Below are 27,516 nucleotides of genomic sequence, written 5' to 3'. Positions count from 1 at the left end.
TAGTTAATCTAAGTCTCATGAAATCTGGTTTAGCTATGCATAATTTTAGGAAACTAACAGGTATCTAACAGTGTGAAGTAGGAAATGTAACTCCCTAAGATAGGGCTTTCTGAAAACTAGTTTCTACATGAGCAAATAATTTAAGTAATTTCTCCCTTTCTGTTTTAGTTTTCTGCTCTTAGAACCTAAATTACTAATAACATAACTGGCAAGTGTTTTTCTGTTTTTTTGTTTTTTTAATATTCAGAAAATACTACAGTCTTCTGGGACTGTAACAGCATGCAAATACTGGATACCTATTTCCTCTCAAAGCTACATTTAAGTAGGAAACTTTCAGTCTGAGAGAAAATACATAGGGGTTTGTTTCCTGGACAGTGGATTGAAATATTCATTGCCATTTCAGGCATTACTGAATGATGGCCTGTTTCAGGAGTTTCCTGACGTCAGCAGTAAGGGCTATTTTCCACAACAGCACTCTGACTGCAGAAGATAAAAGAATGTTTATTCCTTTTTTCACAGGGGAGGAAAACAATGAGAAAAGCAGGAAAGCAGCAATAATGCAGAAATCTGGAGGTGGTGATAAAGGGTAGGGAGAATGGAGAAAGTTGTATAAATAAATTCATTCTGGCCAAAATCACGAAGGTGATAACCATAGGTATATGACACTGAAGTGTAAATAATCTTTTTAAAATTAAGTAATTGAAGAAAATTTTAAATTTCATTCAGTGTGAGAAAAAAATTATTTGAAATACAGAAAACAAACCAAAGCAATTCAAACCTTTAGAACACAAGTTCATGTTGTTTTTTCTGAGTGCACTATTCAAACCTTAAAAAGAAGAAAGGACACTGCATTTTTTCAGAAGAATTGCTGCTGCATTCTGTAAAGTACACTTAATTAATACTGACATGTTATTGCTTCCCTTTTGACATCTTGTGAACAGTCAGAGCTAGCCAAATAGCAAGTTGGTACGACCTCTGGCTTGGAGAAAATTTCAGTTAGTGACAAACAGTAAAAATAGCACCTGAGAACAAGGCAGAGTTTAAAATGAGCATTCCTCAACAAAATAAAGTGAATGAATGTATGAATTAAAACATTAACTGTACAGGGAATAATAATTTAGTTCCACAAGGAACTGCAGAGAATTTAAACAGCATTTCTCATTGAAAAAAAAAGCTAGTTTTGTTGTTGAGCTGATTTACTTAATAAGCCCCCCAGCATCTTGGAAGGGGTGGAAATAGCAGTGAGCAGGAACACAAACATGCTGCCCCTGCAGCCAGCTCTCCTTTGGAATAGCTCCCATCTTAGTTAATTCAACAGTATGGCCCAAGCAGCTCCATTTCCCAAGTTTAGTTGAGCAGAATACAGCTAAACCATTTTTCATTTACTCATGGATCAAGACTCCAACATTTGGTGTTACGTTGTCTTAGGCATTTCATTAGTAAGGTCAAAACCTTTCCTGTCAAACCCTCCCATTTATGATTATCATTTTGTTGGCAAACAGATCTCTTTCATCACTTTTAACTGCTCCAGTTTTCACACCATCATCAAGATCTCCTGGTTTTCATTTTAGTAACTCTCTTGAAACAGGAGTAAATCTGTGAAGACTTTAGAGACAGCAGCAAAATGAATAAGAAACCGTTTCTTTAAAAATATTGTAATTTTGTAAAAATGATGATGCCAGCCAATAGAAAGTCATTTCATTCAGCTAATACTTCTGCAGAGTCTTCGTGGTCACACTGATAGAATGTGGAGTCTGCATGAGAGACAAATGCAAGAGTCTCCTGGCAGAAACTCCAAAGCACAGCACATGCTGTAATTCACAGGAAGAAGTAAAACACTCCTGAAGCCACAAAACTAACCTTTCTGGTCTTTACTTACACAGTTCTCCAGTAATTTAAATTAACATTGCTTCTGTGTAGAAACAGTAGATCACATTCAGGAATAGGTACTTGGAGAGACTTATGGTGAAAATATTGTATGAAATGTTATATGAAAAATAGTAAATTTTTCTAAGTTTAGGTTTTCATCCTTCTTACCAGAGTGGTATAACATCATTAAAAGGATGGATTATAAAAGGAAAAAACTCCTATTCCCAATATGCTATTGTTGTTCATACAAATTGAAACATACATTTTATTTAGCTTTTTTTTTCCCCTCCGGACAACTACAAAGATTCTGAAATCAAAGATTCAGATTTCCAAACCTAGCATCAGGAAATTTTATTGAGTGTCAGATGTCACTCATTCTAAAATTTTAATAAAAACAAACAAAAGTCCTTCCAAACCGATTTCAGGTTCAAATATTTTAAGTAATTTCACTTGGAGAAGCAGGCCTGGATACAGATGCTACATGCTAGAATTCATGCCATCCTTAAATCTTACTTGGTTTGTTGCATTTTATACATAAAGCTACTATGATTTATACTCAGTATTTGCCCCTCAAAAGGAAATTCACCAAAACTTATTAAATAAGTATAGGCTCTAAGGTAACTTTTATGTGGAAACAGTTGCATTTGATATTACTTTCTAAGCATTGCTAGAAAGCCGTATCAAATATTTTTAAAATATCAAATTAATCACAGAAAATAAGGGTTTTTGCACAGAACTTTCATTCATAAACCAACTGTCAGCTTCGAATTGTGAATACAAATATTAGAAGTTAATGCTTCAGCTGTTGTTATAGAAGCTGGTACCTCCACATTGCTGTTGCTATAGATGCCTTGCCACTGAGATCATACTTCTTCATAATAAATAGGTAAATATACACAAAGTGTTGGGAAGTACAGATATTCATCTGTACACATAGGCAAGCGTAAACATTGCAAGCTTCCTCATTAAAATACTTTTTGCAATAGTCAAAAGGTCAAGAAGGATACAGAAGCTTGCACTTTCTCCTACATGAAATTATACAGACAAGTATTTTTATAGCATACATCTTGAATATTTGTATTTAAGCAGCATAAATCTCTCAGAATCTACTCAAAACAACATCCTACTGCAGAAAAGGTGTAGAACAGTAGAAAAAGCTCTTAGAAACAAAATTTTAAATTATAAGAATCCTTAAAAAGGACTGTCCAATCCAATGAAATGAGAAGTTACCATCAAGCTATGACTCAAACAGAAAATCTTATAAAAAGGAAACCTGGATTGGAAGCCCAAAAATTTTCATCTCACATGTCTCTTAGCTAATTCTCAGTCATTCTGAAGACCACTGTGTGTTTACAGACTATTTATTCAAAGGTGCATTCAGAGGAGGGGCAAAAAGACACTCAGCAAAACATGAGCTTTCATTTTCACTGAGTTGCACTGCTTTAGATTGACTGCCTGCTTCTTCAGGAAAGGGAATCTTTTGGCATTTGTCAGCAGTCTCAAATATCCTGAAATGCTCAAAAAGGTGAAACAAAAAACTTTCTCTGTGCTGCCTTCCTATCTGATCTTTTGTCTCATATGTTTCCCTCAGGGATGCACAAGAAATTTCTCTGAATAATTCATAAGTACCTCGGCATAAACCAGCTTCTATTTCTGAACAAAAAGATTGGGTAAGAAGCTGATTTCAGCTGTTCTATTCTGCTCTATCTGGAAGAAAACTGGATTAAAAGTAATTTTCCTAACATAGTAAGCACACAATATATACATATATCTATCTATGAAGTATATAAACAAACATATGTTATACTGGGGAAGGTACCCTTGTACTTGGAGCTATACATTCATTTGGGGGCAAGACTGATTCTCTACCTTTCAAAAACCCAAGAAATCACATAGCACAAAGGTAATCAATAAACATGCAGAATACAGAAAACAGCTGCACTCTGCACTGGTGTGGCCTCGAGTGCTGTGTGCAGTTTTGGGCCCCACAATGTAAGAAGAATATAAAAGTACTGGAAGGCATCCAAAGGAGGGCAATGAGGATGGTGAAGGGTTGTGTGAGGAGGGGCTGAGGTCACTTGGTCTGTTCAGCCTGGAGGAGACCCCAGTGCAGTTACAACTTCCTGTGAGGGGAAAAGGAGGGGCAGACACTGATCTCTTCTCTCCTGTGACCAGTGACAGGACTGAAGGAATGGCCTGAAACCGTGTCAGGAGAGGTTTAGGTTGGATATCAGGAAAACCCAGAGGGTGGCTGGGCACTGGAACAGCTTCCCCAGGGAAGTGGTGACAGCACCAGCCTGAGAAAGTTCAGGAAGTGTTTGGACAATGCTCTCAAGACACATGGCGTGACTCTTGGAGTGTCCTATGCAGGGCCAGGAGTCAAACTTGATGATCCTTGTAAGTCTCTTCCTACTTAGAATATTCTATGATTTTATGAATTTAACTTTTACTTCAGAATACCAAAATGACTGGTCTTTCCTGTACAGTATCCAACTCTTCTCTTACCATAAGCCACCTTCATTTCCCAATGGCATGAATATTATGCAGATGCAAATTGCTTCTTCTTCTATAGATTCTATTAGGACTGAAATAGTCTTATGGCCTGCAAATCCTTTTTATGTCCCAACACACAAAAGACAGAATAAATGCCAGGAAAGGCTGTTTCCAAAGCATTTTGTAATAAGAATATAGATCCCAAACTCACAACTTATGGGTTACCTACACCAAGTCAAGACTTCACAGTACAGTATCACCAGTTGAGATGACACTGCTTATGAACATGGGCTGAAGACTTACCAGCCTCTGCATGCTTTTCACATGGGTAGGACTAATGGATAAGGCCTCTTCATACCAGCGTTTGGCTTCATCAATATTTCCACGAAGTTCAGCCACCTGCCCCCTCATGTAGAGAACATAATGTGACATTGGAAAGAGATTTGCTGCTTCCTGGGTACACGCTGTGGCCTCAGCAGGCTTCCCAATTCCTATGTAGACTTCAGCTGTGGAAGTAATGTCAGGACCAATTAATGAGTCTTGCTTCATCATACCATGACTAGATGTGGTCACATGTGCTTTATTTGTATATACTTTCACTTCAGATAAAGACTATTTTCCTAAAAAAATGTTTGCATCTTAAAAGAGAAATTATTGCCTAAATTATTTTAAATGCATTATTTTTTCAAGAAAGTTGTTTTTCTAAGTGTATCAGGACTTACAACTTCTAAATGGCTGTTTGAAACCCCAGAATACTCTTTCTAGTTTCCTATTTTTGTCTTAAGTCTTGGATTTTTTTTTCTTCTTGTAGAGAAGTCTCCATGGCATGGCAAGAGAGACTCCTCTCCCTAAGAGAACTGAAGAAAGACTATTTTAGAGGTGGTAAACTGACTGAAAGTCACAGGTTTTGCCTCTATGTTGTGAGAAAGTAAAGAGAATGTGGGAGGAGTAGAAGAATTCTGCAGGTTTATTCTGATTTTCTTATTATTTTTATCTTTTAATTCTGTTATTAAAGTTTTCTTTATACCCTTTAAAGTTCTGAGCATGTTTTGCCCTCCTCCTAATTCTTATTTCACAGCAGGAAATGAGTAAATAATTTTAGTGAGTACACTGGCATTCAGCCAGCACTAAACCCACTCCATTAATTGGTGCGTTGGCCGGGAAAGAAGAAACTCAGATTGGCAAACCAAAACCGCCACAACCCACAAAAATATTTAAAAAAACAAAAAAAACCCCACCAAACAGAAAATAAGTAGTGGAACAAGCTGCCACAGAAGGCTGAGAAATTATCAGCATTATAGATGCTAAGAGTTACTGTAGGTGGTCATCTGTGGCAGTTTATAAATATTTAAAGTCAATGACGCCACAATGCAGAACAGGCGGCTTTACTACACCCTGTTGGACCTTGCCCTATTCTAATCTGTGTTGCTTTTGAGTAGCCCAAATGAGATCACTATTATTAATCACTGTAATTGCTTTCTTTCCAATCTTCTGGGCTTTTTCTCTAAACCACTAAACCATTTTTAACTGGGAGCCATTACCCTGCAATGACTTTCACACCATAAAACTGTAGATGTAAATAGGTAAATTAAAATGCTATATAAATGCTAAATAAAGCACTGTTTTGTTGAAAACATGAAATAAAAAAAAATACGTCACTGAAAAAGTGACTCTGAAAGCAGAACAAGGCATAACAATTGCTGGCTGATTCCTAAATTACATCTTTCTGATCCAGCTATCAATAAAAACAATTGCATGTTACACATTTTTAACTGTATAAAAAAGCAGTGGATCATAATTTTCTGGTTCAAATTTTATGTAACAGCCACTTGTGATACTGCAGTTAGCTTGAGGCATCATAAGAATACTAAACCCACTCAAGATGACTCTACATTTAGAGAAACAATCCTAAGTCTTTTACATTAACAAAACCAGAAGGAAAAGAATGGAATTCGGGCTCATTATCACAGCTGCAAGGGACAGGTTGCTCCATAGTACTACTACTATTTCTTTCCCTGCATATGCAGTTATTTCCTTTCTATTATAAAATTTTGTAGTTACAGGAACTGTAGTCAAAAATCTTACAAACCTCTTTTTCCATTCAATGGATTCAGTGACCTGGGATTAGCTCAGCTGGTTGGAGCATGGTGCTAGTAATGCCAAGGTCACAGGTTCCATCCCTTCATGGATCATTCACTTAAGAATTGCACTTGATGATCCTTGTGAGTGCCTTCCAAATCAGAATATTCTGTGATTCTGCAAGGAAACCTAGATTTCCAAGCACTTAGACAGGGAGAGAGTACTGTATTTGTGCTACAAAAGATATGACTCCACTGGTAACAGCTACATTCTAAAACTACTGCCTTATCTTTCATAAATGATCTTACACACAGAGCAACTCCAATGTGCTTTTTATTTCTTGGCTTGTTTTGGTGCCACACACGTGGAAAAATATTATCTGATAAGTAGCAACAGATTCTGAATGAAACAAACAGATTTTGCTAAGTCCTTGGGCTGGCAATAAAGGAGAGGGCATAAAAAATAAATTTTACTATTACAATACCTGCATGAAGCCATATTTGAGCCAGAGTCATCCAAGGATGCAGGGGACCTTGTTTAGGGGCACTGCTTTGCAGGGAAGAAGCAACCTCAGACAATGCTTGCTCCACTCTGGAAGCTGCTATTGATGTGGCATGGACTGAACCTGTAGAAATAATAAAAAGAATTTACCAGCACAGAAATAATGAAGACCATATACATTGCATTAAACATTTAATTGCAACCCTTTTCATAAGAGGCTGTACCCCAAACTCAGTATTTAATTTACATTTACATCTTGGAGAATTTTTTAAAATGCCAGATCAATTTTCTTATGAAAACTTTCATATTGGGCTGAAGTTCTATACAAAACACACACTAAACTTTGGTAACAGTACCTGACATTTTTTCATTTTTTTGGGTTGCTACTATGAATCCTCTCTATCAAACTTGACACTTCTTTTCTGGGAATGTGCAATCCAAAAAAGGTTTGTGATGGTATGACACACTGTAGCCTTCAGGTTGCTGCATTCACTTTGATGTTAGTATTAACTATGTCTTTCCACAGAGTGCAATTAGAGGATTATTTTACAACTAATAACAGAACAAAAAAAGAGAACTAAAATACACACAGTGATCACGACATACACCATCACAAATACACCATTAAACTGCACTGAATGTAAAACTTGCCTAATCAAGAAGGCTGAGTTAAAGTACCTTGTGGCTAAAAAAGTCTATAAAGTTTTTTTTGCACAGAAAACATTCCCAGAGCGTACTAAGGATAATTCTCATAAAATGCATAATTTCCAAGTCAGATTAGAATCTCACTGGCAAATAATAACCTTTTCAAAGTACTGGAATTAAAAAAGCTTCTATGACTAGAGAATATCTAATGGCAACTGTACTTTGGATAATCAATTACTGCCAGCATATTTAGTCATGACTTTTTTTTTCAATCAAGACCATGAATGTTTTAACCGACACTCCTTCTTGTCATCTAAGCCTCAGTATATCTCTAGTTGGTTTATAATTACAAATTACAAAATCTCATACTGATTAGGCCTGATTAAAAAATAAAGACAGTAAAATATTCCATAATGGATCAGATGAGAAATTGTCTAATTCCATCACCATATCCATAATGATCAACAATGGCAGATACTCCAAAAGAAAGTACTGAATCCTGTACAAGTTGAACTGCACCCCAAAAGCTTGTCCTTATCATTAGAAGTTAAGAAATAAAACCTTCACTCTCAATACCACAGGCTTTCTAAGTATTTTAATGAGAAGAGATCTGTCAGATGGAATATACACTTTTAAGTGCGACAAGGTAAATCAGCAAACCAGAAAGCACCAGAAATTCCTAGTACACAGATTAGTAGGAAGAGGAAATTAGTCTGAAAGTATGCATCATAGTTCCCTGAATTGAAAGAAACAAAGGAAAAGCAGCACAGGACATAATTAGCATTTCATGTCACTATGAACAAGGAATTGCCCTGGATATCTGAAACACTGTCTGGCAGTAGAGTTTGCTTTCCTTTTTGCTGGCTGATGAAACAACTCAAAGTCCAGCCTGCACAGCTGAACATTCACTACAGTTTTTGTGTCCCCTATTTTAAAGCTTAAATTCTGAAGAAATTTAAAAGGAAAGTCTAAGCAAGAAGTACATGAAGTGTGTTATAAGAAAAATACTAGCAAGTGTACCAAAAATAAGCACTAGTCACGAGTAACCCTCTTCTTGTCTGACAGCCATTTCTGTAAAGCACATCACTGCAGCCTGGCACTTGTTAGCCTTCCTACAGCCTTCTTCCAGGGACTAATAGTGAAAGCACCTTCTTCTCTCCAGCACAATTTGTAAAGAAAAGGTACAATTCACTGCCATAAAGGAGATAATCTAATCCCTTCCTTTCGAAAAGCAACTATACTATTTATGTTAAAAAGGGCCTATATTTTCTATTATTTAAAGCAAGGATTCTGGCTGCTAGCCAGGCCACAAGTAATTTCATATAGAAAGTGTGCTGTTGAGTTTTAAGCCTCCAGTACTTAACCATAAAGCACATATGATAATATATTATTAAACCTTTTTTTACATCAATTCATTTTTTATAGTTATTTATAAAAAATAATTATACTGTGATAAGATTCTTATGAGTTTCTGTGCTATCTGTATTAAAATTAAACAGAGCGAATACTGAGTGCTTCCTACCCTGGACTTTATAAGGAGTGCCATAAAAAGAGGAAAAAAAAGCTTAGAAGTATTGCTAGAACTTTTCTTTGAAGTGGTATTATTCAAATTGTTTATATTTCCTCTTTAGGAAAAAGGTATCCCATAACATATTGCAGCAATTAGGTCTCTGAAGAAAACACACACATATACAAAGCAACGGCCAATCAGGCATCTTTCAGGGACACTGCACTCATGCTAACACTCTAACCCATAAAGCCCTAAATACTTCTTTAGTACTGCCACAATTAGCTGTCATCTGACTAATTTCTGGCTCTTTTCGTTTAAACACATTTAGTAAACTTTTCACTTCATAAACTAGACATAATTTAAAGATCTTGTGTACTAAAAAGTTTTTTCCTACCTTCCTTCAAATTTTACTCAAGTGTTTTCATATTAGAATTAACTTATCTGTACCCTTGTCCTAACCCAGGATGTCCTGAAATAACAGGTTCAGATCTTTATACTCACACGACAATTCCAAAACATACAGCAATTTCAGCTACAGCTGGTAAAGACACAAAGTGAGAAACGGAGGGTAACAAGTATGTCTTAGAGTCTCCTTGAGGCTTTATAGATCCTATGTAGCCAGTTTATTTGGAGGTTCCCTGTTTGTTTTGTCACCAGCTCTGCTCTCTTGTCTCAGTCTTATCTGCATTTGGCTTTCTTTCATCTGAGGTCAGGACCCCCAGCCAAACACAAACATACCCTCACTTTCACTTACAATTCACTCTGTTGTAGCTTTCTTCAAATGCTCAGATAGAGTTGCAGATGCACAAAAATATCTTTGCTCCTCCCGGATAACTTCTATAGCTGCTGTTATAGCACGACATTTAAGACTCAAGAAAAAATTCCCTCCAAATAACACAAGCAGCAAAGAGTATTTATTTTGAAATGGAAATCATGAGGCATGGAAAATTAAAATATCACCCAAGTAGATCCTGGCTACTCACTTTTTCATTTGTTTATCTTTGTTCTGAAGCTTGTTTATACTAAAAAGGCTAAGTGTTAAACAGGGATTGTCTTTGCAAGACCTAGAATTCACTAGTTAAATTGATTAACACCTGGAATCACAATCACATTGCAAAGTGTGACAGAAGGTCTTAACCATGACAAAATGTTCCTAAACCAAAAAGGTATAACCTCCTACTCAAGCTTCCTATAATGGCACTTGACCAGAATCTAGTTTCTTCTCATCATACTAACATCCTATTTGCAACAACCATGTTGCAGATTCAATGTTTCAACTCAATCTCAAATAGAAAACCTACCAAGAGCCTTGAACAAAAACAATTTACCCAAGAAGTTAAGTCACGTCACAGAAACCTTTCTTTTCCAAGTCACACCTACAGTAAAATTTTTGTGAATAAAGTATTCAATTTAGTCTCTTCAGGCTTTTCATAAATATTACACAGGAGTCCACATGAACTCACCCATTAAACACCATTTATAAACACCACACATACTATGTACATGAGTGTGTTATGACTTCTTCAGATCTTTCCTTGGTCATTTCCACATAAATTCTTCACAATGCAGTGTAATGGACATAAACTAATATGTGGACTCTATCAGGACCTAGATGGCATGACAGCTTTGAGAAAAACAAAATCACTTTGCTATATACATCAATTTCCCTTCTGAAAATGAGTAATAGAATGGACTGTAATCCTTCATGGAACATGTTCATATCAACTCACAAAATCACTATGGCAAGATTTCTTTTTATGCCATAACAGAGAATGTTACTCAATAGTTTTACATTCATCCCATTTTAAACATTTCAATATTTACATAAAGAAAAAAATGCTTTAACTGCAATGCTCATGCAGGAGAAAAGATGAAAACCCCCATGACTCAACTTCACATGCACACAAAAAGCTGGAAGTAAGAACATTAGTGGTGTGACACACAGAGAACGGTAAGAAAAGCAATTATATAATACAAAGAGGCAGCACCTTCTGCAGGACTAATACATCCCTGAAGTGATGCCTTTGATAAGACAGATTGGCAAATTTAGCCAAAAATCACTTTTTTTATCATTTAAAATTCATTAAGAGTCTGAGATATCTTTCACAATCACAAATTACAAAGCTATCTTATCTTTTACTGCAAAGTTGTGCATGGAGATGATAGTAGGCAGGCAAGGACAGCATTATTCACAAAGCATCCTCTCAGCTCTTTGGAAAAGATTTTCTGTGCTTAGTCACTGTCAAATATGTTGGCTTATGTATCTTCTTACTTTTCTCTCCTTCACCAAATTGATCTCCTGTACTACCCCCCAAAAAAATTATGCAATGGTAAACAATGAAAAATATAATTGAATGCTATGAACACAGCTTTATCAGGTAACTGGTTAGAGAAAAAGAATATTAATTCATATCCTGATTAAAAAAGCAGTTTTAATCAGATCTAAATTCTTAATATTTTCTTATTTAGTCTACTTTCATTATTTCAAAGTGTACTTTTCATTTATTTTACAAGCAAAACTCGTACCACAAAAGAAAGTAATAGCTCATTATGAGTCATGACAGGAGTTGCAATATTGTGTTCTGGATCAGTGTACTTCTTTAGGAACAGCAGTGGTATAATACAATGCACTGGCAGTTGGCCATTGTATTACACAAGACCTGCCTAATATATCTTTATTTGCAGTCCTCTAGAAATGAATACTGCCTCTTTAATTATTAAATGCAAGTGTTAGTTGAGTGCATTCAGGTCTCGTAAGATTACAGCCCGTAGGGTGACTGAATGGGCAAAGAGCATCAGCCTTGCTTTACACACTATCAAGCTTCAACTGCTGATGGACAAAACATGTACGTCTTGTGCTAAAGGAAAGGGTGATTTTAGTCCATCAGAAATTAATAGAACTGCACAGTCAATACTACTTACAAACTGAAAAAAGGGAGTAAACCCCATGAAAGTAAGCATCTGATGGATTGCCTTTGGATAGATCAAACCACAAATTACAATCCAAAGTAAGAAGAAAAAAAAATGTTATATAGAGATATATAAGCCAGAAATTCTAAGAAAGCGAAAGGATTTCTGATAACCTTCAAACTGTAAATCAGGTTTACAGGATTTCAAAAGATAAAAAAATTAAATAAGATGGTACACCTCTAAAATCACGTTCCTGTTCAACAGACATTGGAAGTCAAGTCAATAATACAAAATGCCCTTGGCTTCTTTCACTAGGAAAAAAAAAAAAAATTGAGCAAGACACAGAACATGAGATTTTCAGCTCCTGAAATTATATTAGCATAGGCATCTAGGGAACTGGTCCTTACTCAGACAGCTTTAACTTTCATTAATTATTGACACCATACAAAGGACTCCAATATCTTTTTTCTTCTTTTTCATGGTTCTGCTACTTCTCATACAAATGGTAGAAGCTCCTTTCCCTGAGGATACAGTAGCTTGGAAATGGAAAACTTGGGCTTCACATAATGGAATCTGTGCTTTGGCTTCATGATTCTTTTAGTTTGCCTTCATTCTTGAGTAGGTTTTTACTAACTTAGAGCTTTGCAAAGAACAAGAACAAGTAATTTAATGTTAACTGGGATGTACTGTTTATAGTATAGGTCTGAAGAAGTTCAACTCAATGACAGCCAAACCTGTAATAGCAGCTAATCAGCTACTCAAATGCTCAAGGAATTCAGACTCAAAGTTCTGTAGGACAGAGATTTCCTGGCACTTCCAGTTACAGGCTTACATATGAGCTAGTGTTTTCAAAACCCTGGTCTTATGTCAGCTATTTAACAAGTGAATTTTGCTAATATGCTAAGATTTATTTGCTACATTTTGCTTGGAATTAATATATTTGACATGAAACCAGTCTAAAGACTAGGTGTCAAAAATAATTTCTTAAGATCAGATTATAGTAAATTCAGTGACAAAAAAAGTGCTATGTATAAAGGCATGAGTGAAGGACAATTTAAGAGAAATTAAAAGGAGTTAAAAGGAAATGTCTGAAAAACAACATTGATTTTACCCTGTCACCTGAACTATCCTAGCAGCATTAGTGTACATATTGTATTTAAACACCATGGAGACTGATCTTACAGCTGGTTTAAATTGGCATCATTTCAATTAACAGAAAGGCTCTTGACTTGAAACACCAGAATGCTGGTTTTCACTGCTCTAATGCCTCCTCCAAATCATTCCAATATGCCCTACCTGCATCATGATACACACTGCTATTTAGGCAATGGTCCCCTTCATGTGAATTTTCAGGGAATGTTTTGGTTGTAATTAGTTGAAGACTTTCTGAAATTAAGTTATTAAAAACTGTCCAGATAAGAGGAGATTCTGTGGCAGGGACAGTCTTGTTAGGCAAAAGATGCCAGCACTGTAAATAATTTACATCAGTAAATGCTACAAAGCAGCCTTGGCCAATAATCTCTTTCACTGAACACCTATAATTCTCTGTAACACTCCAGAGAACAGAGTATTAAATATGTCTGCAGCTTTACATCTTTTGGGATGAATAAAACAGTCTTCTCTGATGAAATTCTTAAAACCCATGCAGTATTTAATGAAAAGCAGCTGAAAGGCCAGATTTCACTGACACTGTTGGAACATAATCTATTAAACCATGGTTTATCAGCTGTGAAGATTATCAGAAAAATACAGCACAAACACGCTCATCAGGAATAGAAAGCCAATTTACAGAGAGTAGGTGAACAGGGCTCAGGAACTTGGTCACAGTATGGAGAGGCTGCATGGGGCCAGACAAAGGTATCTGGTTTAGGATGAGGATGAGGAAGATGAGAAGATACAAACAGTTGGAGAGGAGACTCTGTTCTTGAGAGAGAAGATGAGGAAGTATCAGAGGCTAAAAAGCGAAACAAAGAGAATGGTAAGGGGGTGTGGAGGGGGACAGGAAAGAAAAAAGATCCAACAGGGTTTAATGGACTCATGGATGCCAAAAACTCAAAGCATTTGTTTCACTATTCAGTAAGATCGAAGATTCCTAATAAATATCACTTCTGAAAGCAACAACAACAAAAATACCCCTTTATTTGTGTTCTCCTTTCCTACTAAGTTAGATTTAAAAAGCAAATAATTTTTTTCCTTTATGTTCCAAGGCATAGATTTAAAAAAATATATATTTCTGGTGAAAAAAAGGCCAAAATCTAAAACTCAGGTAATGTTTCTTCCTATGATAAACTTGGTGGACTGCAAGCAAACTGAACAAAAAGTTTTTAAAAAGATTGATTGCAATTTATCTTAAGCAAATAGCCAATCAGTCTGTAGAGATTTGCATATTTTTGTATGTCCTTGGATGTGAAATGTGTCTGTCTCCCTGTGAGATTGATTGATTCATCAAAGCTTTTTTTCCCCCCCTCTACATTTATTTCCTTCATCGATATATACAAATACAACTGCATGCCACTCATGGCAAGCCAACTGAAACAGACAAGCTTAAAGTAAATTGGACACAGTTATTGATCAGGACATTAGAATCAACAGCCTAGCCTTGTAAGAAATCCACAATATTCTTTTGATACTTTAAAGGCTAAACAAATTTAAACTTGAATCACTTAATCATTATAGGATTGGTAAGAGCTCCATATAAAGCAAGTTTTCAATCTTTTTTTTAAAGGTCAGCTTCTGCTTAATTGATAAATTTAAACAGAAGAAGAATTTACACCCATTGCACCTGGATTTTTTTTGAAGGATTTTACATAAACTTTAGATTTGAATTTTAGCTCTCATTTCTTGGTACTTAGAGGACTGAATTCAGACTAGACAGGCAAAGGGGATCATCCTCATCATCACAGATGGCAAGCAGAGTTATGAAGGGGAAAATTTCCAAATGTTCATATGTATCCAGACATTTAAATGTATTCACAAAGTAGCAGTACATGAGGTAGTTTAACAAGGAGGGGGGCAAACATTTCTATTCTGAGAGGATTTTCAGTCAGAACTTTCTCGCATTTTAATATTTTTTTACTTATTTGCCAAATTCCTTCTGCATTTCTAAACTATGTGGATCCACAGATTTTGCAGGTGAGCCCTTTCAGCCCTACAAAGGTCTAACATCTTGACCATCTATTGTTTCTATCATCTATCTGTTGTGAATAATATTTTATTGACAGTCTGAAAGTCTATCAAGCTTTCTCAAATACTATGACAAGCTTGACTGTTTTTATTCTTGTAGTACCATCATCTTTTAATTCCTGCAAAATGTTTATATAATATTATGATGAAGAATTCTGGACAAATACTGGATGTGGAGCTTTTTTATATATAATTACATAGATTCAGTAGATAACAAAGTTCTAGTCCTTGCCAGAAATTAAGTAATGGTATTGCAACAAGGTTTCTTCTGCTAAAATTAAAAATTAACAATTAAAAAACCCCATCAACAGCCAAAATCAACTCCAACTCCCCTCAAAAAAAAAAAAAAAAAAAAAAAAAAACCAAAAAAAACCCATAAGGGACATCTACCAACTGATCCTCCACAATTACCTTTTATAAGATAAATAATCAAAAGCGGATCCCATATTTTTAATTTTCCATCTTGTTCTCCTTGACAATAGAGTTAAGTTCTAACAATACAGCTGAGATTCAGAAAAAAAATACAATTTGGACCTGCTAGAAAAAATCAGAATGTATGCAGAGATCCTATTTGGATCAGGATATTGGCTGCAGGATCTGATTTTGGGGCAAGCTTCTTGAAAAGCTCACTGTTTTGAATGAAGGTTCATCTTTACTTAAAAGCATTGAGGAATATGCAGTCTTTAAAATGCACCAATTCACTGTGCTCTCAAGTATGGCAGACATAAAATGGGACACCCTGAAGGTATAAATCAAGAGCTATATGTCCCCACTGAAAAAGAAACAAACAAAAACCACCACTAACCACAAAAAACCTTTCACAGCAGCCATCCCCAACAAGCATTTTTGGAGGCATAAAACTTTATCTATAGTTATATCTATCTATATATACATGAAACCTATAAAACCTAGTTATGCTCTTAAAAATGAAACAATCAGCTAGACTAGAATACAGAATGATCACCATAGCATGATATGTTATCTTACCCCTTTTAATTATATGAATACAAGAAGACAGACGATTCCATGTTAATTACACCATATTATATTGCTGTTCTTGAAATCAAGTGACCTGTACTTTGCAATCAAAACTGCTTGCACTATAGCAAGCACAGAACACTACTTTACATTGAAATTTGAACATTCAATCCAATTTTAGTTTTCAGAAGTTAAATAACTAAATTGGATTTTTCTCCACAGCATCATTGTGATATTAGACATACAGTACACATTTCAATGTGTCTTAATTTATAGGTCAAGTGTACTCAAATTCAAAGGCTGGCAAATTTTCCCATAAGCTGTTTGTGTCAAATAGTGACTGAGCAGAAATACCCCCCTGAAAGGTCCCAGGAAAAGCATTCTGTTGTTTTAAAACCCAGAAAAAATAAAACTCTCAATATTTAGAACACAAGTAAGCTATGGCAAAAGTTTTTTGGAATTAGCATATCATGGTAATTCCTTCTGCAATCTCCGCAGAATGCATGGCTCCTGTACTTTTTGACTGCATAACTTCTAAGGTATATTAGTTTGCATTGGGATAATGGAATATCTTAATACGGGCAAATTATATATTGTCAGTATTTACTGACATGTAACAATTTTAGCTTTTATGTAGCATACCTGCACACCACAATTTTTATATGTATATTAAAATTCCACACTATGTATGATTTACAACAAATAAATTTTGCTTATAATGTCAAAATTTGTCCACAGCAAGCCTAGGCACCCATGTAATTATATTTTAATATATATTTGAGATTTTAATTAATTAAAAACATCTTTTATTCTTTTGAGATTCAAAGTTCTCTGAATTTTTTTTATTTATCTTTTAAACAAAAATGTGAAAATACCAAACGAACAAAAAAGCACAGGACTTTGGCAAGTAGGCTAGTTCAGCATACTAATTTTTAGCCCTTGCATAAGGAAATATTACTAAGCTCAGCAAGATCCATACCATAGATATTTTAACTTACAGAGAACGTGGTCAGCAAGTACTTCATAAATTAAAAAGAAGAAGAAGAAATCTTATATCACACAATGTCTATTTCCACTTATATGACAATAACAAAAATATAACTTCATTTTACGAAATCAAAAAAACAACTAATGCAAAATCTAGCTATGGCCAGATCATTTAACCTATTTTATTTTTCATATGCAGTTCTTACCTGTTTCAGGATCACTGAAATCTGGTAATGTAATTGTATTGAGCTGTCGTCTATCAGCAATAGCTCTGTCTAACAAGCTGCTCCCACGTCCAGAATCACTGTAATGAAGTACAGAAATTGTAAGCTATTAAAATACAAAATTATATACTGATATACAAGTTGCTTGCTGCCCTACTCCCACAAAGGTTCTTGCTATAAAAGTTACTGCTATGACCAAATTTAGTACCAAGCACCACTAACCACTCACAGTGCATTAAGCCAGTTGCATTAAAACAGAATTAAGCTGAGCAAAATTAAATCCTTGTTTATTTCAGCAATTCTGTTTTCATAATTAATACAACCAAAAAGAGAATAGTGGCTTTTATTTTATGTTAGTTAATTCATAACTAACAGCTCTACAGAAAGAATCTATTGTACCTTGAATATTTATATGATATGGGGTACAGGTTTCACAGAAAGACAAGAGGGCAGGTATAATTTTGAAAATCCACACTTTCTCCAGAGTGAATAGAAACACTAAAGCCAGGACATCTAATTTTAGGTAAAGATGTTATAAAGGGCTGGTTTAATTTTGTATTTTCAGGTTTTCTTAATATATGCACATATACATATTAACTGCCTAATGTTCAACTTGACTCTAACAGCATAGCAGAAACATTTTGAACACTTCTAACATCTCAGGAGCATAAGCAGTAGCAGCGATTTTTACTGACTGCACCTGTGGACAAATGCACTTAACTTCTACTTCAGCACTAAATCAGTATCTGCCCCTCAGGCTTCTTGTAGATATGCTTGCTGGAAAACTTACTGCTCCTAGAACTACTATTAAAAATTCAGCAGAAGAACAGAGACTGAAGAACAAAGTGTTTTTTCTCCTTCAGATGGGGCAAGCATTGAGACACATTGTCAGCAACATGAAAGGAAGCACATATGGGCATTCCTTCTTTAACATTCTATGGTTAATACAGTAATTTCATTTTTAGGATTGTTAAGTCTAGTACTATTCATTATCAACAAATATTTTCTTTAAAATCTCACTGAAAAACCAAACCACCCCACAAACTTAAAAGTAATTAAGCTTTAAAGCAGTTGAACTGTTAGCCCAACTTAGCAGAGTGCAATCTTTTGTCTGATTCTCCCTGAAGAGAAAGAACTGTATGAAATTCCTAGTTTAAAGTAAAGCATGAGAAACTGTAATTTAAACTGCAAGTCTGGAATTCAGCACATTTCTCCATTTGCCTTAATTTTACAACTGCCTCCTTCTGAATTTGGATTGAATGAAGGGCAAGTCTCTCAACAGTTCTTAATAGTTGCAAAAGTCAGTGAAACAACATTCCCTCTTTTTAGAGCTGTTACTAAATGATAGAATTAAAATTTTGCATTACCCTGACATTATAGCATTATTTCCTTACAAAATGACATAATTACAGAAATCCACAGGAAACAGAGGGGAACTTTCTGGGCCATGCACTATCAGCTATGGTTGTTACATCACTTGGTGTCATTTTTCTGTGGTAATTACTTCCTCAATCCACATGCAACCACATGCCAAATGTTGCTGACAAGTAGAGCCAGACCTACTGTCAATATCTTCTAAGGACAGCACTGTGGTTTGTTCCTTTTTCAAATGCAAACCATAAAGTGGGAAAGAATTCAACTATTTTCTAATGCATTTTAAGCAGTAGGCCTAAGGCAAACACTTAAAACCTCCAAGCCTTGCACCACAAAATAATGTTAAAATTCATATTAACTATCTCATGAGAAAAAAGTCTGCATGCCAATTAAAGACAAAAGTTCTATATTGACTGAACAAAGGTAATTCACAGTACTGCATTTAGCCCTTTTTAAAGTATGTCTAGGTATTTGTGATTTATTTTTATTATTAAAATATTATTAAGGACACTGAACCCATGTTCCCACTAAATCTGATTCATAGCAGAAGAAATATTTAATATAAACAACAGCTTATCAAAAAAGTAAATTCTTATCTCATTGGGAAAATGATACACCAAATTAGTTTTCAGTCTAAATCATAATAGAAACATATTTCAAATAAGAATAAAAGATATTTAAATCTTTGAAGAACAACATTATAAAAAGGTTTCAAAATATTAAAAGACCTTTTATTACTGGCTTAAAGAACATTTTTTAAAAAGGCTCCCATTATTTCCAGTGGGAGACATAATTTTCAAATGGTGCTTTGCAACAAAATGAAGTCTGTATTAAAACTACAAAGGTTGAAAAATTAAAGTTTTCACAACAATCCTACACATCATTCTTCAGTATAAGAGGAGTGCAGCTAGGTGAACAGAACTTCCCAGTCACATTTCAGGTCTCAGGAATAACTGATACCCCTGGATAAGAGTTGCATGGATCTGGATTACCATGATACAACATGTAGGTACTCAGTCCTTACATTTCACACAGATCAGCGAAAGGAAGACTACAACTCAGTATCCTTATTCACTGCTTGATGTAACTCTGAATGTGTCATTTGGGAAACCTGTCTCCTTCCATCATGACACTTATCCACAGTTCCTGCTCATTCCATTCTGAATTTGATTTTAATGCACTATCATAATTTCAAGAAAGGACTTAGATGTCAAGATTTAAAAAATCAGTATGAAAAAAACAATCAGATGAAAATAGTCCTCACTGATTTTTCCACTTAGATGTTCTTGAAGGAGAATGGTGCCAAGGAGAGTTATCAACCACTGCTGTTTGAAGCTGACACAGCCAAGAGTAAGTTTTCACAGTCACTGCTGATGTCTGAAGGAGGCATTACTTAAAGTGTGTTTAACATGGCACAGTAGCTCTTAGCACAAGAACAAGAACAACACAGGAATGACAAGTTATGATTAGAGCCCTGATATGTGTAAAGGATATAACAGCAGAGATGGAAGGTGAAAAGTTGTGTTGGAGTACATGCAAAGCCAGTCTGAAATTAGGCCTGCACAGAAACTGTAGCTCTTCTGCAAAGTGTAGCATTCTGATACTAAACTCTTAACCCTGCCTGCCCACACACACAACCAGCTAACTAAAATACAGCACCACCCACTAGGTTAGAAGAGAAATTTTCTCCCTGGCCCCTACTCCTCACTCAGTCACTTTGAATTGAAAAGATTCAGCTCAAACCTTTCTGGTTGCTGACATACTTGCTTTCTGTAACCTGAGTGATGCTCCCTGCTCCACAAGGCAGTCAGGGACTCTCAATAAGCTGTGACTGACTCAGGTGACCTCCCAGGCTCTTCCTGCCACACCCTCCAAACTCTGATGCTCTGAATGCTCACTAGCTCCCTAAGTAGAGAAGCAGTTTTCCCTCTTCTGCCATTAGGTAAACTCTCTCAATCTTAAAGAGATGTATGTGTTTAAATGACTGGAATCAAAGTACAGGAAAAACTGCAATGTCCATCATACTGCTACACAGGCATCTAATGCCACCTAGTACAAAGCTCTTCAGCTGTAGCATCTCTTCTCCAGAGGCTGTCAACCCTTCAAACAACCAGAGAGCAGGAAATTCTGCTTGTCTGCTTCTCCAGGTATTTGATAAACATACTGAATAGTACCAGCAAGGATTTCTGCTAAGTCGCCTTCTCATTTGTTTCACAGCTTATCTAAACATATATGGCAAAGGACCTTCACAAAAGCATTTTGGAAACCCAAACAGGACTATAACAACTTATATTTATATACATGTTAATGCCTTTGAAGAACCTAAATAGGTTCATAAGCAAGACCTCTGTTTAAAAAACCAGCCACGCTGACTATGCAAGCACATGATTTCCATCCATGTGATCCCTGATGCTTCTGTGCTTCTAATTAATGTCTTGTCCTCCTTCATATTATTCAGTGAAAACCCTTGAACTAAATTCCCACTAGAGCAATCTCTCCACTAGCCAATATATAAGACTAAAACCCTGATCAGGAAACAAAACAAGACCATACCAGTACACCGAGAATTGGGTAATTCTTTCACGTTACCCAATCTCTGTAACCAGTCTTTATCACTGCAGAATTTAGGAGCTTTGGCATTTACTTCATAGAACCCTGGGTAGTTCCACACAACCATCAACTGGTGTCTCTGAACATCAGTCTCTAGACTTCCAGAAGATTAGTTCGTTTATATGAAGTACCAAAACAAGTAAATGCAGGACTTCTGACCTAATATTGCCCTGAGAAGCTACTAAGCAAGGTAGTGAGCACTCTACAGCATCTCACCTTGGGTTAGTTAGATTGTAGCAGGATTTCCAAATCTGGAGCATGTGTTTACAGGTAAGGAGTGCTTCATCTGGGCCTCTGCACAGGGACTCCAATTTGACTTTTGTAAACAGTAATCTAGTGAAAAAGAAAAAGAAGTTAAAAGATATTCTAATTCAAGAAAAACAAAACTAAACTTCAAATACAGTAATAATTAAAGTTTAATGATGTAATTGCAATAAATATCTAATGCCATCAAAGTAACAGTGCTTTTTACAAGATGCTGTTTTCAACTGGGCATAAGTAATAGTTGAAAGGATTTTTATTTTAATTTAAAAAAAAAGTTGTAAGACAATGTAGCTTATTGAAATTAACAGTACAAGATTCCACAGGCTGTATCAAGTTGTAGGTTCTCCACCAAGATTAACCTAGACACCTTCCTTGTTATTTAAAGAATATAAATACAATGTGACAATAAAGGAGCTCATCCATTGGTAGGCTCATTTTAGGAATCACAGCACCTAGGAACAGATAATACACTAGAAAAATACTAATTTAAAAGCAATTTTTAGCAAAATCACAGATTAAAGAGCACAAAGCAAGAGGAGAGCATGCATATAAAACTGTTAGCCTACTTTCTGTTTTAAAACCCAGGTGTACTTTGGCATTTTATTCCACTGCAACCTTAATCATACTAAGTGAAAAATTTATATGATTGCTCATATGGTTTGTGTGGGAAGACTGAGAAGGGTGTAGAGGGGGGGGGAATGTGTGAAAGCTCAGAAGTTTCTTATCCCAAATACAAACTTGAAGGCTGCTAATAGTAACTGAAAAGTGCAGAGAGTTTTCTCAAGAATAAGAAATTACATCGAGTTATAGTAGTTAAATCTTCAGCATTGCACTGAACATCCTTGGCAGAAACTACCCAGCATGTAAATCCAAAAATGAATCACACAACCTTAAGTGTACAATGTGTGCATTGTGGGACTGAGGAAGAAACCAAAGGCAGTTTGCTGTGTTAGTTTAAGAAAATGAGCACCTGCCAGGTACATAAGGTCATATGAAGTCTCACTTGATATCTTGTAAGAATCTAGAGCAGTGTAATCACTCTGTAATGTAGAGCAGTTATACTAGCTTAGCTTCCTTCCTATCAGTAAATTGGATTTGAGTATAAAGGGAACTATATGGATAATTTAAAGTTGTATTCCATTTGGCAGAGATGTCCTCTCTAGATATTCATTTAACAGTGACTATATCACTGAGAGAAAAACATGTCCAGGTCTGTCCATCATTTCACTGAAGAGAAAAGGAAATATGACAGATAACATCCTCCTTCCTTCACACTCCCCTCAACTAGTCTATCCTTAACACATGCACATGCAAGCCTCACGCAAAGAGCAAGACCTAGGCATCAAAACCTGAAACCAAAATCACAGGAATCTGTCTCATACAATCCCTTTCCTGCTTCTCTGTAAGATAGTACATCTGACAGTTTGAAGAGCCTATAGACGCTCAGTTTCTTAAAATTTCTGACCATAAAGCATTTTACAAAAGTTATGGAACATAATCAATTCAGAAGCACTGAATTTGCAAGTCATTCTAGAGTTAATAATCATAATATATACCTTATTATGTACAGTTTACAGAGAGACTGAATTTCCATTAACAGTATTCAAGCATTTAAGAGTTTTAGGGATTTTTTAGCAGAGGGAAGGCACAGGGTCAGCAAAATGCTAAGATTCAACAATCAAAATTTAAAAGGAAGAACGGAGCAGGAGATAGAAAGGGAGGGGATTTGGTTATTAAGAAATTACTTAAAAACATATGTACAACATAATAGGAATCAGTGCAACAAAAATGTTGGAACCTGGGCTACTAGTGTAGGATTCAATGTCAAGACACCAGAAGACAAATATATTTGTAAGAATGAAAGCAACATATCTGTTTGGTGCTTTTGGATGCACTTAGTACATATTGCAACATCATTCCTATTTCTTGGCCATTATGGCAGTCAACAGGACAGGGTGTTCACATATTTTCCAAAACACAAACAAAAACCAAAGTATATGACTGAAAAATATTCACAAGTCTAATAAAGAAAGGCCAGGACATTGTATCTAATAAATAAAGTACACTGGTGTAGGATTATCCACACAATAGCAAAAATAATCTTCTAAGTAGAAAAGGTTGCATTTATAAAGCCACATAGAGCAGCTTCCCTGGATCCAATTAATATTTAATGAATCTTAGAAGAACTAAGACACCTCAGAAAACTGAAACATGACATTGTTAATAAAATGAAAACCTGCCAACTATGCATATTTCATAAATGGGGGAAGGAAGGGAAGAGGGAGGCAAAAGAAAGGAGGAACACCATGCGACAAAGAGGTCTCATATTACCTTAATTTTATCAAGTTCCCTTAGAACATGGCTGGAGGTATAAGCTCAGGGACAAGTATTACCAGGAAGGTTTTAGAAACCAAGAGGTAGGTTATCTGAAAAAAGATTTTCTGAAAGGTCAACTTCAAGCATCTGTGAAAACAGCTTTTCTGGGATACAGCCTGCATTACAGTCAGAGAGAATTTTAAACCTTACAAGAAGTTTTGATACACTACTAAAATTATGAAGAATAGATAAAAACTACCAAGTGATATGTAGAGGAAATTTAAGCTGTATATTTTATGAACATAATTAATTACTTGTTTGTGTCTTACAGTCAGAAGTTTAAATTACTGGCACATGGTGCCAGAGTACCCTTGACATGGTGGAACAGCACTCTGTTAGGAATAGAAGTACTGAAGAAAAATATATGAAGAGCAGAACAATGTGTGTCAGAGATGTACAGTAAATACAACAGAAATCTGTTTGGGTCAAATCCTTTGGGGAAGGGAAATAGGTAAAACAGGTTCTTTCAAAGACAGACTAATAGGGCATTTGTTCCAGCAACAGTGTTTTCTATGGATGCAGATCTTTAACATCGCTAAAAATAAAGTGAATTGTATCATTTTAGGGGACTAATTACTCAGACACAAAATGAAGAACAAATCAAACTCTTAAGTACAACTTAGTTATTCTTGGAGCTAATAGCTGATAAATTTATGAAATAGCTACTGAAGCAGCAAATGACTCCATTACTTCAAGACTGTTATCACTAACTAATGAGGACATTATAAAACAGCTGCTCATAACCTAATCCATATATTACTGGATTTTTATTTAAATAAAAAATGAAAAATTCCAAACAGGTTTATAATTAGGTCTTTGAATGTCAGTGACAAATAACTTGATAGCAAAGGTTAGCAAAGACATCCAAGATGCAGCAGAAGCCTGGTGTTTAACAGAAGGATGCTCAAACATTTAAGGATCTGTGTCTCAAGCTGAATGGGTAAAACTCCATGTGTGACAAGCCAATCATTGAGAAGATGTGTAACTAAGACATCAGAAATGTGCAGAGATCCTATCAAGAACAGCAGGGGACAGGCAGGGGACAAAAGAGCACCACCAAAAGCTGCATCTTATGTACATTAGTAAAAAGCAAAGCTAAACTACACTTGAACAGATTATTATACACTAAAATTATAGTCTTTTAAGGCTTTTCTGCATCGAAGTGGGAAAAAAGGGAAAATGTTCTTATTAAATGGGGATAAAAATTAAGAATATTCAGGAATGAACCCCCAACCTTCACCATAATCTTTACCTATGTTGTCTGAGATATGAAAACTACAACAAATGGAGAATAGGAACACTTTAAGAATCATTAAAGTTAAGGCAGTCAAAAATAATCCATTTCTCAGAATTATGGAAACAATGATGCATAGGATTGTCCTTTCTAAAGTAAAAGTTCAAAGAAAATATCACTTCTGGAATGAGTGGGGAACAGCATCTATATTACCAATGATTTTGTCAGGAGGGAAGGAGCATTAAACAACCTGTGTAGCCATTATTCCAAACCAGAGCTGCCTAACAGCTGGGCTCATCGAGGTAAGACAGCTGTGAAGAGGCCAGATGCAATCCAGGGACTACTCATTGGAACAGAAGGAGAAAGACACAGTGGCATTCTACAATGTCCCAGTGAGACCACACCTGGAATACTTTATGGTAATTCTCATTGTAACAGCTAAAAAACCCACACACTTGAGGAATTTTCAATTGGAGCAGCTGCACAGAAAGGCTGTAATGGTGATCCATTTACTGGAAACTACAGAGTACAAAAAATACTTCATTGAGTTAGTATAGCAGAAAAAAAAAAAGCCAAGAAGTACAAATTCTTTCTGATGAGACAAGCAGCAGGAAGAGAAAAAGAACAATTTACCTAGAGGAAATTGTTTCCACAAAAACAAATATATCTAAAGGCCATTCAGACTATTAAAACACTAAGGGTGGGAATTAGGTCTCCTAACTACCTACTAATTTTTTTCTACAACCTAATTTATAATTAGGTTGCAGAAAAGACTGCTTCCTCACAGTTTGTTTTGTTTTCTCCACAGAAGAGGTGGTGCAAATAACCTAACTTCTTAAAATACAACTGGTAAGTTCATGAAAAGTATTACAGATAGGACCACTATAATAATGGGGCCTTGTGCCATCTAAGGTTCTTGCTACTGCTTTATTTCCTAATCAGTGCAAACTAATCTATTAACTCATGATCTGAAGCTTTCTTTACCAGCCAACCAGTGTAATTTGTTGCAAAGAACTTATGAATCTCCAAAATGCAATTGTTGTCCTAATTCTCATCCAGCTTGTTTCACTTTTTGAAGATGCTGCAACCATCAGTTTTCTTCCATAGCAACTCTCTTAAAATGTCAGGAGATCAAGAGGAGTTAATTGGTCCAATACTGGCTTAAGCTATTGAAGGTATTTCTAATCTGTTGAATGAAGCAAAAAATTGAACTGTGGAAGACTGAGCTCTGCTATGTGACAAGTAACACTACTAATACTGAGAACTCTTAGTTATTTCAGTGAACAGATACTGCTCACCTCAAGCATCATTTTAAAACCAGCTGTTTTGCTTTTGGAATCAAGTCAGCAATTTCCACAAGTTGCTGTGCACCGCAAGAGCACAATGGCTTGGCTCAGCCATAGTTGGATATCTGTATTTAATACTCTACTGCATGGGTGAGACCTGCCTTACATTCTGTGATCCTTTCTTCAAATCAAGCAACATGACACACTGTGATGCTTCCCCCAGACCTGCCTGCTACAGCCCTGTCACTCAATGCAGTAGTAATCAGGAATCTCCCTAAAGTCCCTCAGATTAAGCAACATCCTACAGGAGATTTACAGTTCCACCAGACTTCTTCTGAAGGGTTCATATCCCCATATCCTGATCAAAACTATTCAGAATGCTCTACTTGCAGTTAGTGTTGGAAGCAAATTTCATTATTATTCTCTTATTATGCAGATAATTACATTGTTCAGCACTTGAAGAAAATAAGGAAGAGCTGTACATAACACTTAAAAGTATGTGCATTGAAAATTATAGTGTAAAGCACCAAAAGCCTTTCTGAGAAACCTAAGAGCCACTCTAAGAAAATAAAATTTAAAAGGATGCATCAAATCTGCTTGCTTAGAATGCAGAATTAAAAATACAACTTTTTTGGTTTATGTTTAACCTACTTGGAGTAAACTTACCAAGATTTAAGAGAATCTTTTAAAATAATTTAAGCGTTTTCTAAGAGTAACTCCAGCTAACAGTATTTTTTACATGAAAATCAATTATTTAAAATGTTAGGAAATAATTAATATACTGGCAGTCCCATAAATATGGGTCCAAGCAACAAAAACCCACACAACGTATCAAACAACAGCCTGATCTCCCAGAAAACCACATAAATTTCTACAATAGCTTAACTAGAATAATAAACTTTATATATAATCTATTCTGATATATAGCTTGTTACTTATGAGAGCATAAAAGAAAGGTGGCAAATACCAGTTCTGTGTGGAGTTATATAATAC

General features: G+C 35.6%; 1 protein-coding gene across 1 annotated transcript in view; it reads right to left on the bottom strand.

Annotated features, from left to right (window-relative positions):
* Positions 1 to 27,516, bottom strand: part of TTC7B (tetratricopeptide repeat domain 7B) — a 121,035-nt gene that overhangs the window by 22,645 nt on the left and 70,874 nt on the right. The window contains exons 16-19 of the mRNA XM_053946123.1: positions 21,580 to 21,696; positions 17,362 to 17,459; positions 6,926 to 7,066; positions 4,666 to 4,868 (exon numbers count right to left, since the gene is read on the bottom strand). Coding sequence (XP_053802098.1) covers positions 4,666 to 4,868; positions 6,926 to 7,066; positions 17,362 to 17,459; positions 21,580 to 21,696 — 559 coding nt within the window. The remainder of the gene's footprint in view (positions 1 to 4,665; positions 4,869 to 6,925; positions 7,067 to 17,361; positions 17,460 to 21,579; positions 21,697 to 27,516) is intronic.

This window comes from Vidua chalybeata, chromosome 6 (genome assembly GCF_026979565.1).
Source record: "Vidua chalybeata isolate OUT-0048 chromosome 6, bVidCha1 merged haplotype, whole genome shotgun sequence".
Classification (NCBI taxonomy): domain Eukaryota; kingdom Metazoa; phylum Chordata; class Aves; order Passeriformes; family Viduidae; genus Vidua; species Vidua chalybeata.
This window is presented reverse-complemented; position numbering and strand designations above follow the sequence as displayed.